Source organism: Cajanus cajan, chromosome 5 (genome assembly GCF_000230855.2).
Source record: "Cajanus cajan strain Asha chromosome 5, NIPB_CcT2T_4, whole genome shotgun sequence".
Taxonomy (NCBI): Eukaryota; Viridiplantae; Streptophyta; class Magnoliopsida; order Fabales; family Fabaceae; genus Cajanus; species Cajanus cajan.
The window spans coordinates 52,075,520-52,088,265 of NC_138521.1; the positions used below are offsets into that span (position 1 = coordinate 52,075,520).

Consider the following 12,746-nt stretch of genomic DNA (forward strand, 5'->3'; position numbering starts at 1 on the left):
TCCCAATTATATGACCACTTCCCTAAGTATCGAGATTTCTGGTCTACGGGAAGGATAACTTTTAATACCAGGTCCCCAACTCGAAAGCGTTGTATTTTGACTCTCTTATTGTATGCTCTTTCGACTTTCTCCTTTTGTTGAACAAGGTTTTGTACTGCGATTAATCTTTCTTCGTCTAAAGATATTAATTCATCATACATTAAATTCCAATAGTCTTCAGTAGGCAAATCATTCTATTTTTGCACGTGAATTGATTGTAAATTAATATCTAAAGGAAGAATAGCATCATGCCCATATACCAATTTATAAGGAGTAGTTTTCGTGGCAGCTTTAGGCGAATTCCTATAAGCCCATAGAATTTGTACCAGAGTCTCGTGCCAACTTCGAGGCCTGTTCGATATATGTTTTTTGATTAATCCAATCACTACTTTATTAGCAGCCTCGACTTGACCATTTGCTTGTGCGTAATATGGGGTTGAAGTTACTAGCTTAATTCCTCTAGATTCGGCATATTGAGCAACTTTTCGACCTGTAAACACTGTGCCCTGATCAGTAGTAATTGTTTGAGGAATTCCAAACCTTGTAATAATATGATCCTCGACAAAATCAATTATGTCTTTTTGCTCGACTTCTTTTAAGGGAATAGCTTCAACCCATTTTGTAAAATAATTTATGGCAAATAATATATACTTGTGGCTTTTCGAGGATGGTGGATGTATTTGCCCTATAATGTCAATTGCCCACCCTCGAAATGGCCAAGGCTTAATGATCGAATGTAACTCACTTGCAGGTACCTTTTGTATTGGTCCATGTTTTTGACACTCTTCACAGCTTCGTGCGAACTCGATACAATCCTTAAACATAGTTGGCCAATACAAACCTTTTCTCAACAAAACCCATTTCATTTTTTCACCTGCTTGATGCGCTCCAAAAATGCCTTCATGTATTTCTGCCATAGCTATATAACCTTCATGAGTTCCAAGGCATTTGAACAAAATTCCATCGAAACCCTTTTTATATAATTCATTGGTCAACAAGACATAATTGAGAGCTTGTAGCTTAATTTTTCTTTCGACCTTGATATTGGGATTTTGTAAATATTCGATCAATTTGCTCCTCCAATCTGGTTGACTCGAGGAACCAATACTCATAATCTCTCGATGCTCCATCAATTCATTTTCTGTATGAATTAGATACTCGAGACACTCTTTACCTACTTTATACCCTGAGGCTATCTGAGCCAACTCATTTGCAATGGTATTCGAGTTTCGAGGAATATGTTGTAGCTCAGCTTCATCAAAAGCGTTAAGTAGCTGCACAGCTCGAGTTTTGAATTCAATTAACTTTTCGTTTAAACACTTATACTCTTGCGTTAATTGTTTGATGACTAATTGTGAATCACCTCGAACTGATACTTTCTAGCACCTAACTCTTTGAGGATTTCGAGTCCCGTTATTAGTGCCTGATACTCGGTTTCATTGTTCGAGTATCCCTTATATGTTTTAAATGATGACTTAGTCGGGAACCCTTCGGGAGAGATGATTAAAAGACCTATCCCAGTGCCTAATTCGTGTTTCGAGCCATCGAAATATAATCGCCAAGGCTTGGTGGTTAGGTAAATAATTTCTCCAGTTTCATTCGAATGATCTGCGATAAAATCTGCAATTATTTGTCCCTTAATTGCTTTTAGCGGCTCGAAAGTTAATGAGTATTCAGTTAACGCGAGTGCCATTTGCCGACTCGAGAATGTAACACAGGTTTACACAACATATATTTAATCACATTACTTCGACAAAATATTACAACATCACGAGTTCTAATATAGTACTTCAACTTAGTACAAGCAACATAAAGACTTAAAAATAATTTCTCTAAAGGGGTATATCTAGTTTCTGCTCCTACTAACATTCGACTTAAATAATAAATGACTCTCTCGATGCCATTATCATCATCTTGCGCCAGCATGCCCGCAATAGTCGAATTGCTAGCTGAAATGTACAACTTTAGTTGTTTCCCTTTAGAGAGTGGTGCAAGCACTGGAGGATGAGCCAAGTAAACTTTGATTTCATCGAACGCTTTCTGGTGCTCCTCATTCCATCGAAATTCCTGCTCCTTTTTTAAACGTAAAAGAGGAGAAAATATTTTAGTTTTACCAGGCAAGTTCGATATGAATCTTCTCAAAAAGTTTACTTTACCTAGGAGAGATTGAAGTTCTTTCTTGTTCGATGGAGGTTTAGTCTCCATGATAGCTTTCGTCTTATTTCGATTAACTTCAATTCCTTTCTGGTGTATGACAAACCCCAGAAATTTTCCTGTTGTAACACCAAAAGCACATTTTAGAAGATTCATTTTCAAACCATGTTTTCTCATTCTCTCAAAAGATAATTTTAAATGGCTTAGGTGATCCTCTTTTTGCTTCGACCCAACAATTATATCATCAATATATACTTGTACAAACTTACCAATTAAATCATGAAATATTAAATTCATTGCCCTCTGATAAGTAGCACCTGCGTTCTTTAATCCAAATGGCATCATTACCCATTCATAGACGCCTAAAGCACCTGGACATCGAAAAGCAGTTTTCGACACATCATTAGCTGCAATATAAATTTGGTTATATCCAGAATAACCATCAAGTAAACTCATAATTTCATTACCTGCAGCAACGTCTATCATAGTTTCAACAATGGGCATAGGATATTCATCTTTGGGAGTTGCTGCATTAAGATCTCGAAAGTCGATGCATACTCTGAGTTTTCCATTCTTTTTTATAACAGGCACGACATTCGATATCCACTCAGCATACCTTGAAGTTCTGATGAACTTCGCTTTCAGTAATCTCTCAATTCCTCCCTTAATTTTTTTGATTACTTCAGAAGCGAATCTTCGAGGACTTTGCTTCAAAGGTCTCTTTCCTGGGATCATGGGTAGCCTATGCTCTACCAATTCTCGATCTAATCCTGGCATTTCATCATAATCCCATGCAAAGCAATCTTTGTATTCATGCAAAACTCGAATTATTTCGTCCTTCAATTCCCCTTGCAAGAACTTACTAATATAAGTTACCCTTTTATTTTCGACAGTCTCCAAGTTGATTTCCTCAAGTGGATCTTGAGATTCTAACTTATGTTCTCCCTTGGTTGCTCTTTCGAATCCCAACGGTGAATCATCGAAAATACAATCTAGCTTGGGTTCCAGTTCTTGCTCTTTGCCTTCTTTCGATTGTTCGACCTCCTGGTCTCTTTCTATTTTTTCTTTTTCTGTTTTTCTCGAGCCAACCTGGTCCTCTTGGTTTTTCTCTGTTTTTTCTCTTTCATTTTCTTCGACTTCGTAGTCTACATTCTTTTTCTTTCTTTTTTGTTTTTCTTTTTCCTTTTTAACCTCGAAATCCATCCCCTCTTTCTTTTTTTGTTTTTCTTCGGCCAAAGTGGCCGTGCTATTTTTATCAACCTCATTTGAACATGCCTCTTTACCTTCATCTTCTTCGGCCATATTGGCCGTTCGATCGGCTACATAGGCCGATATTCGAGCTAAGAAGCTCGAGTAAGGATCTTCATCCTTCATTCCTCCAGTGGAGCCAAATCCTTTTCGGCTCGAATCACAAAACCTTTCTTCACGTCCCAGCAGAAAGTTTTCTTAATTCCTTCTTCCTCATCCATCACTCCAGAATTATATGCGTCAAAAGGTTTGGTCTTTGCAAATGCTGTCAATTGTTGATCAGCAAAATACATACCGACCTCATACGTTTTCTGGTCAGCCTCGAGAACTTCCAACCCTTCATCATCGTTCCAGAAGAAGATCTTTTGATGCATCGTGGAAGGGACGGCTCCTACCCCATGGATCCACTCTCGACCTAGCAGGACATTAAAATTTGCCTTGGATGGCGTCACTATAAACATGGTGGTCCTCTTTACACTCCCAATCTGCACATCAAGTAAAATCATGCCTTCAGGGTGTGAAGATTTTCCTGCGTAGTCTGAGATCATTATATTATGAGGCTTCAAATCAGCCAAGGATTTCCCAAACCTCTTCAGCATTGTTTTGGGCAAGATATTCACAGCTGCGCCTCCGTCGACCAAAACCTTATTCACCTCTTGCCCCTCGATCATCAATGTTAGCAATAGAGGCTTAAGGTGTCCTTTCATTTCTTCTGTAGGAGAGTCGAACACGGCAGAGTTGAATTTGGGGATAACCCTCGAGATTTGATTGACCCATATGATCTTCGACTCATAGTTGGGATATCGAAGAAGTCTTCCCTATGGATATCCTCTTGTTCATTCACGGATTCCATAGCCCCAGCGTACTCGGATGGTAGAATGGAGACTACCCCACAAATATCTTCTAGGGAGTCCTCAAAACCACTCTCGAAACAATCTATTATCATATCTTCATCATCTTCGATGAACTTCCGAGATTCCCCTTTCTGAGGTACCGGAATCGAGAAACGGTTTCCTCCAAGACCATCAAAGGTAGCCTTCCGCATCCTTTGCTGTCTTCTCCATTGTGTTTTGGTTAAATTATTGAATGGCTGTCGAAAGCCACGTCCATATCCTCCACTTGCTTCCCACGACCCATTCCACCAATCGCAGGCCTTGGTGGTGCATTCCATTTTCCTACAGGCACATTCGCGTTCAGCACAAAAGTATTGCCGAATCTTGACGAGTTATACATCTCCATCTTCCCTACTGGAGCATTATATTGAGGCATGTGAACCTGCCTCATAGTCAACCCAGCATTCGACCCAGCATTGAGTCTAGCCTTCTCACGCAGCTTTTCAGCTTTATAGCTTTTCATCATTTATGATTCATCGAAAGCCTTAGCCGTAGCTCTATCGAAAATAGCACTGCACCGAGGACACAACATAACTTCCTTATCAGTTTCTTTCTTTTTCGATAAGAACTCAACTAAGCTATCTCCCTCTTTTGGATAGATAGGCTCCTCTTCCTTAGCAAAATCATCCATTAATTCTTCGAGCTTCTCATCCGAAATGGGCTCGATGTTTTCATCATCCTCGACATTGCCTTCGACCATGTTAATAGCCATTGACACTGGTTCCACATAACCAGTATGAGCAGCGAATGGATCAACATCCACCTTCATGTCTTTCTTTTCGAAAGCTAGGCGACCATCAGTAATCACCCTCTCGATCAAATCCCTGAAACGCACACAATTATTAGTCCAGTGGCCATACATATTATGATACTTATAAAACTTCTTTCCTTTTCTCTCTCGAATGGTGGAATTTTATGGTTTTCTAGGAGTACAATTTGTTTATCCTTTAATAAAATATCAAATATCTTTTCTGCCTTACTCACGTCAAAACTATATTTCTTAATTGAATTTCCTTCTACACTATCTCCTGGTTTTAACATTTGACACTGATACGTGGGACCAGGACGCAATTATGCTAAGTTGATCTCAAAATCTTCAGTCGAAATCTCATAATTAGGATCATCACTGAACTCGGAATTTTCTAAATAAGCCACTTTTTCCTTTCGAACAAATTTATCAAATTTTCTTAATCTTTCTTTTTCTAGCTTGATCTGTTCGATTCTTCTTACCTTTTCGGCTAACTGGGCCATATCTCTCAACTGTTCATTTACTAACTTTTTACGTATCGAGAAATCTAACCCTGTTGCTGCAATCCTAACTAATTCATGTTCAGGTATATTAGTATAACATCGAGATTTTAACTGCCTGAACCTATTTAAATAATCATCTAAAGTTTCATGGCTTTGTCTTTTAATGTTCATTAGATCAACTATACTCACTTTCATTTCTTCTCTGAAAAAATGTTCATGAAAACTACCTTCCAATTGAACCCAAGTGTGTATCGAATTGGGGGGGTAAGGTTGTGAACCATGTAAAAGCATGCTTAGTCAATGAACTTGGAAAATATTTCATTTTTAAATATTCATTGTTCGCTAAATCCCCACATTCGACTACATACCTAGCTATATGTTCGACTGTAGACTCAGTTAATTCTCCTGCAAATTTCGAAAACTTTGGGACTTTCATCCCTCTAGGCAATTCGACTTGGATCACATAATCTGGGAAGGCTGACACGAAATAAGGACGTTCATTTCGACCTACATCGAATCCATGTCTATTCAGTATCCTTTATACCATTTGATCTAAGTTATCATTGAGATTTCTATTAGGTCGAACTACATTCTGATGAAAATTTCCATTCCCGCCAAGATTTTCCATTTCATTCAAATTTGCACTCATAGCTCTCGAGGGTGGCCCGTCACCCAATTTATCCCCTATTTTGTTTATTAACTCATACAAAGGAGTCATTATGTTATGCATTTGGGTTGACAACAGGTTGACCATGTCATGATTATTATGGTCCATCTATTGTCGAAGAGCCATCATAGCTTGGTTACTAATACCCGTAGGTACATAACTACCCGGTCGAATCAGAGAACCTTCCTGACTTGTTCCTACGTGTTGATATGGGTCTTGCATAACGAAACCCATGCCATTTGGTCCAGGATTATATCCCTGTGGGGATACGTGCATTTGCGAATTTGGTCCTAAGAAAGGCACTAGCATTTCGGCATGCACTGGTTGGGTATTTCGCCAATTCTGTGCCATACCCCAGGAGTATTCCCTAGTGACATTTGCTAGTTCCTGAGTAACATTTGTTTGCCTAACTGTATTTTCGAGCAACATAGGGGAAGATGCTGCCCCCCTGGTCACATTAGTCACATTATCGGGGTGCTCTACATCTACGTGATTATTATTGTTCGAGTTTGTTTCTCTCTGATTATTAGATGTAGACATGGTCCTTCCACTCCTAAGTCTCATGCAACATGCATACCTAAAACTAGTCCAATTATGTTTTTTATTTCAACAAGTCCCACTGGGCGTGTCAATTTGTTTACGGTGGAATTTGTTTAAGGATTCTTTATATTCGGACTAGCGTGACAAATATTTCAATTTAGGTATATTATGATTTGAATATTACAGGACGAGAGAAGGAAAAGTAGAAGGTTAGTGATTACTTATTTCTAGATGTTCCTCGATAATTAACAAGTAATAATTTGCATGCACGTAAATGCTAAAATGAACAGAATGAACAATGGATATATTCGCAATACAAATCATGGTTCAAATTACATACTGTCCAAGAGTTACAATTAACGCACTACAACTATGTGATTAAGAGAAATAAAGGAAGAAACCTATATTACAACTACTCCTAGAACAAGAAAAGAAATGTGGCCAAGAAGTGATCATACCAAAGATAATTCCTCGCACGGAAGCCATGTGTGCAGGCAGAGAGTGCTTGAGAGTTTAGTTCAAGTATGAGTTTTTCCGACCTTCGTAAAAGAGTGTGCCTTTCATACTTATAGAAATCCTCAAGAGCAGTTATTTTTGTGTACACGTATTATAGGCATGTAACTGTTGTCCACTAAGCCCATTACGTGGGTTAAAATAAAACCTCTCGTAACCGTCTGCCCCACGTGTTTTTTGCCTCTTCGATCCATGTTTTATTAACTGCTTTAAGATAACTACTCAAACTACTTTAAGAAACCTCCAGTAACCTTCTTCATTTATTTTCGAGCACCTCTCTGTTCGACTCGACTAATAGTTTTCGACCCATCTCGCACGTGAACAAATAGGGCTGCTGATACGATCCTGGTAAGTGTTCGACCTTTATCTCCCTTTCGAGTAGTTTCATAGATATAGCTTTCGAGTAGCTTTCGAATTCTGGGTTTCGAGTAGCTCTAACAGTTATATATTTTTCATTATCGAGTTGTTGTTTTTAGTGGAGCAAGGTGGTGTTGTTGTTTTTAGGGTAGAGCGTAGATGTCTCGTTATTTTTTGGTAGAGTGTGGTGGTCGTGATAGGTGTCTTGTGCAAGGAAGTTGGGTGGACTTCTTTGGTGGACCATGTTGTCATTTGGTGGACTGTTTATTTATTTTAATTGAACGACTTAAATTAAACAACTATATCCCTTCACGTGACTATTGTCATCCCATACTAATCTCCCTAAACTTGACTAAGTGACCTTCTATCTCTCATCAATGGTTTTTTAGCACCTGAGAGCTTTTTTATCTTTGCTACAATGATACGAACATTCAAATAACAATTTTTGCATTTCTAGTTGGACCTTCTATCTTCTCATCTTCTACTAATATGCAACACCACGAACTAGGAAGATTGTTGAGTTCTTCAATTGTTATTGAATAGGGTTTAGGGTTTTCTACCTTTGCTACTTGAAAGTTTTTCTACCTTTGGTACAATGATATGAACATTCATATAATGACTTTTGTGTTTTAAGCAACTAAACCCCCTTTAGTGACCTTTGTATTCATATGGAAAATTTTCAGTTAATGAATAATGTCAACTTTGTCTAAGTGACAAATTGTTCACTTTTTTTCTTTCCTCCCTTCTTGGTCACCTATAGAGAACCACATAGAACACTTTATGAATAAACTATTCACACCTAAATGGGATACAACAATGTGACATTCAGGTAGTAGTAGTAACCTGAGGTGGCAACCAAATTGGGACTTTGATCAAGTGAATCCTTTCAAAAAAAAATTAATGCGTCATTTTTTTTTAGTTTAAATTGATATATTATGAGTTCTAATTGGAACGATTATTTGTTTTTATGTCACTTTGTCTAAGATTTCTAATGCATAATAGATTTTGTTCATTTGCACATAATTTGTGTACCGGAAGGACCCTATCGGTCACGTGGACCGGCACGTCATGTCCTATCAGATATTGACGCAGCTCAGGTAACATTTCGGCTCGGCCACGTGAATCGGCTACGTGGACCGGCATGTCATGTACTATCAGATGACACTGCTCGAATACCACTTCGGTCCGACAGGGGGCTAAGAACTGTGCTCTTCCCCTATCGGCTCGGCCAGAAGCCGAGAGAGGACGTTTCGGTCGTGTTGTCTCGGCTCGGCCAAAAGTCAGCATCGAATAATTAGAACGACGATTATGATTAGCAAGGATAAGTACATGATTAAGACATAATCAGCTGATTAACATCGTATTACCTAATTTGGTAAATGTCAGAGAAGGCCCACCATGCTCAGGCCCATGTCAGGTATTATAAATAGGTCACACGTAACGAGGTATGTCACTGTTCATGTTACCCTAGAAAATCGTGCCTGTCCTGACTTGAGCGTCGGAGTGCCTTTTGCAGGTACCTCCCCCCTCTGAAGAATCCACTTAGAGCTCCCATTCGGCCCTCTCACACCCCAGAAGATTACGAGTGTACCCTCAGACAGGTACATTTTGGCGCCCACCGTGGGGCCGAACCGACAGCTTTTGAAGAAGACGAACTAGGTACTATTTCGAAGAGACATAATGGCAAAGACGAGGAAAACACAAGCTGAAGACCACCGATCTGAAGACGAGCATCAATCTGAAGCGGATACTGCCGAGACGCTTGACGAGACCAGCATGGCCGAGATGGTACGACAACTTAAGGAGGAAATGGCCGCCATGAAGCAGTAGCGAGAGAAGGACGCTCGCGAGATGGCCGCCTTGAGGGAAGAGAACGCCGCCCTGAAAAATCAAAAAGATCCCACATGGAAACCCTCTGAGCCGACTCACACCCAGGGGTCGTTCCACTCGCTAGGACATACTTCTTTCCCTCACACGTCAACTATTGCCCCGGGGAACCACGCCTCGGCTGCTCAGGTAACCGGCCGACCCGCGTACGTTCCGACAACCGGAGCACACCGACACCCTTTCACCTCAAACATTATGCAATCCTCCCTTCTCGACCATTGGAAGTCCCTCCTGATAGATAAGTACGATGGGACCACCGACCCTGACGAGCACATCGACATTTTTCTTACCCAAGTCACTCTCAGCACCACCGACGACGCTGCCCTATGTCGTATCTTCCCAACATCCTTGAAGGGAAGAGCATTGAGCTGGTTTACTCGCCTCCCGGCCAACACGATCGACTCTTTCAACACCCTCGCATCCCAGTTCACCATCCAGTTTGCCACCAGCCGACCCCACCATCTGACCTCCCTCGCACTGGTGAGCATAAGACAAGAAAAGAAGGAATCCCTTCGGACCTTCATGAGTCGATTCAACAAAGCGGCTCTCGAAATCCGAGACCTCAACCCGGCCGTTGCCCTTCATTATTTGACTACAGCTTTGAAGCCGGGACCATTTGCTAACAGCATCTGCAAGAAACCCCCGTCTGACATGGACGACTTGAGACGTCGTGCCGACAAATACATACAGATGGAGGAACTCGCAAAATTTCGCAACCAGGCCAGGGCGGAGGTAGCGGCCAAGGTCGAGAAGCCGGTTGAAAGCTCTTACCGTAACCGTCCCAAGGACCTCGTTCCAAGAGATAAGCCTGTGCGAGGACTGAGGTACTCCCATTATACCCCGCTAAATACTAGCCGATCGACTGTCTTGGACCAAGCACTTGCCTCGGAAGTCCTGGCAGTGCCGAAGAGGGCTGCGACTCCTCCTCGTGCCGATACTACCAAGTCTTGCAAGTATCATCGTAACAGGGGCCACTCGACTGACGAGTGTGCGGCCTTGAAGGACAAAATTGAGGACTTAATCAAACAAGGCCAGCTTCAACGTTTTATCGACCGACCTCGTTCTCCTAGATACGATGATCGACGACATCGTAGGGATCAGCCTGATCAAGACAGGTCCGACAGGCGCCCCTACAGGGAATGAAGCCGATCAAAGGGCCGGAAGGAAGACAATCCGACACCCCAGCCCCGAAGAGTCATCAACACCATTGCCGGTTGATTCGCAGGCGGTGGTTCTATCTCTTCGGCACAAAAGAGACACCTCCGAGCCGTCCGAGCTGTGCACACAGTTGAACGCACTCAACAAAGGATGCCGGCCATCACGTTCACTGAGGCCGACTTTAAAGGCATCGATCCCGATCAGGATGACCCCATGGTTATCAGTGTTGAGATCCATAACTGTATTGTTCGAAAGATGTTGGTCGATCAAGGAAGCTTGGCCGATATCTCTACTGGAACACCTTCAAACAGCTCGGCATCCCAGAGGCCGAGTTGATTCCTTACAATGAGCCGTTGGTCGGATTTTCCGGTGAACGTGTCCAAACCAAAGGATACATCAAGTTATCCACTCGCTTCTGCTTCGATGGAGCCGATGCTCGAGACATCCCGGAAAAATACGTGGTTGTGCATGCCAACACGTCATACAATATCCTTCTCGAAAGACCCTCCCTCAACAAGTTGGGTTGGGTGCGATCGTGTCAACCCCACACCTAGCCATGAAATTCCCTTCCGAATCGGGTCGGATCATTACCGTCCATGCCGATCAAAAAATGGCTAGGGAGTGTTATTTCGCTAGCCTTCGGTTACCTCGGCTTGAAACGGCCGATTCGCGTGGAGTGAAACGAGTGCACACAGTGGCCCAAGAACTTGATACAATTGTGCACTTCGACCCTCGAATGGAACAGGATGAGAGGGTCGAACCAATTGAAGACCGACATCCTATTGTCATCGGGCCGACCGACCTACACGTGACCTACCTGGGCTCCAATTTGTTTGCGATGGAAAGGCGCAAAATCGGACAAGTCGTTAGGAAAAACAAAGATCTGTTCGCATGGCGGCCGGCCGATATGCCAGGTATCGACCCGAATTTCTTATGCCATAAGCTCTCGGTTTGCCGAGGGGCGAAACCGATAGCCCAACGAAAGAGGAAAATGGGGGAAGAGAGGAAAAAAACAATAGAAGGCAAGGTCTCTAAACTCCTGGATGCGGGTTTATCCGAGAAGTCCACTACACTACATGGTTGGCCAATGTGGTGATGGTAAAAAAGCCAAACGGCAAGTGGCGGATGTGCACAGATTACACTGACCTGAACAAGGCATGTCCGAAAGACGCTTACCCTCTGCCGAACATCGACCGACTCGTCGACGGGGCGGCCAGCCACAAATTTTTGTCATTCCTTGACGCTTATTCCAGGTATAACCAGATTCGAATGCACCCCCGAGACGAGGACAAGACGGCGTTTGTCACTGAATCAGCCAACTACTGTTACCAAGTGATGCCGTTCGGACTAAAAAATGCTGGAGCCACCTACCAGAGACTCATGGATAGGATCTTTCATGAACAAATAGGCACAAGCATGGAGGTATACGTAGACGACATGGTTGTGAAGTCGGCTGATCTTTCTTCTCACGAAGCCGACCTGGCCGATGTCTTTCAAGCACTACGGAGGCATCAGATGCGCTTTAATCCGGACAAATGTGTATTCGGCGTCTCGGGCGGCAAGTTCCTGGGTTTCATGTTATCAAGTCGAGGCATTGAAGCCAACCCGGACAAGTGCCAAGCTATTATCGATATGAGAAACCCGTCAAATTTGAAAGAGGTTCAAAAATTAGCAGGTCGGCTAACAGCATTGTCTCGTTTCCTGCCATGCATGGCTGGAACCTCCAAACCGATTCTAGGTCTTCTGAAAAAGGTGAACCGATTTCAATGGACCGACGAGTGCAAAGCTTCTTTTCAGCTCTTCAAGGAACAGCTTGGTACCCCGCTTGTGCTGGTCAAGCTGACACCCCGGCCGGGAGGTGGTCATATACTTGGCGGTCTCTAGCGAAGCCATAAGCGCCGGACTAATACAGGAACAAGAAGGCCAACAACAACCCATATACTTCATAAGCCGAGTGCTTCAAGATGCCGAACGCCGATACCAACTCTTGGAAAAGGTAGCGCTAGGACTCATATATGCTGCTAGGCGCCTTCGACAGT

The 12,746-nt window shown here is 42.4% G+C and overlaps 1 protein-coding gene across 1 annotated transcript; it reads left to right on the forward strand.

Annotated features, from left to right (window-relative positions):
• The first annotated feature begins 9,513 nt into the window (after positions 1 to 9,513).
• Positions 9,514 to 10,692, forward strand: LOC145958070 (uncharacterized). Its single transcript, XM_083074531.1, has one exon. The coding sequence runs from the start codon at positions 9,514 to 9,516 to the stop codon at positions 10,690 to 10,692; it is 1,179 nt and encodes a 392-aa protein (XP_082930657.1).
• Positions 10,693 to 12,746: the final 2,054 nt, after the last annotated feature.

What these genes read in the sequence shown, in the direction of transcription:
- LOC145958070 (XM_083074531.1), top strand. Translation starts at nt 9,514, where the DNA reads ATGGCCGCCTTGAGGGAAGAGAACGCCGCCCTGAAAAATCAAAAAGAT.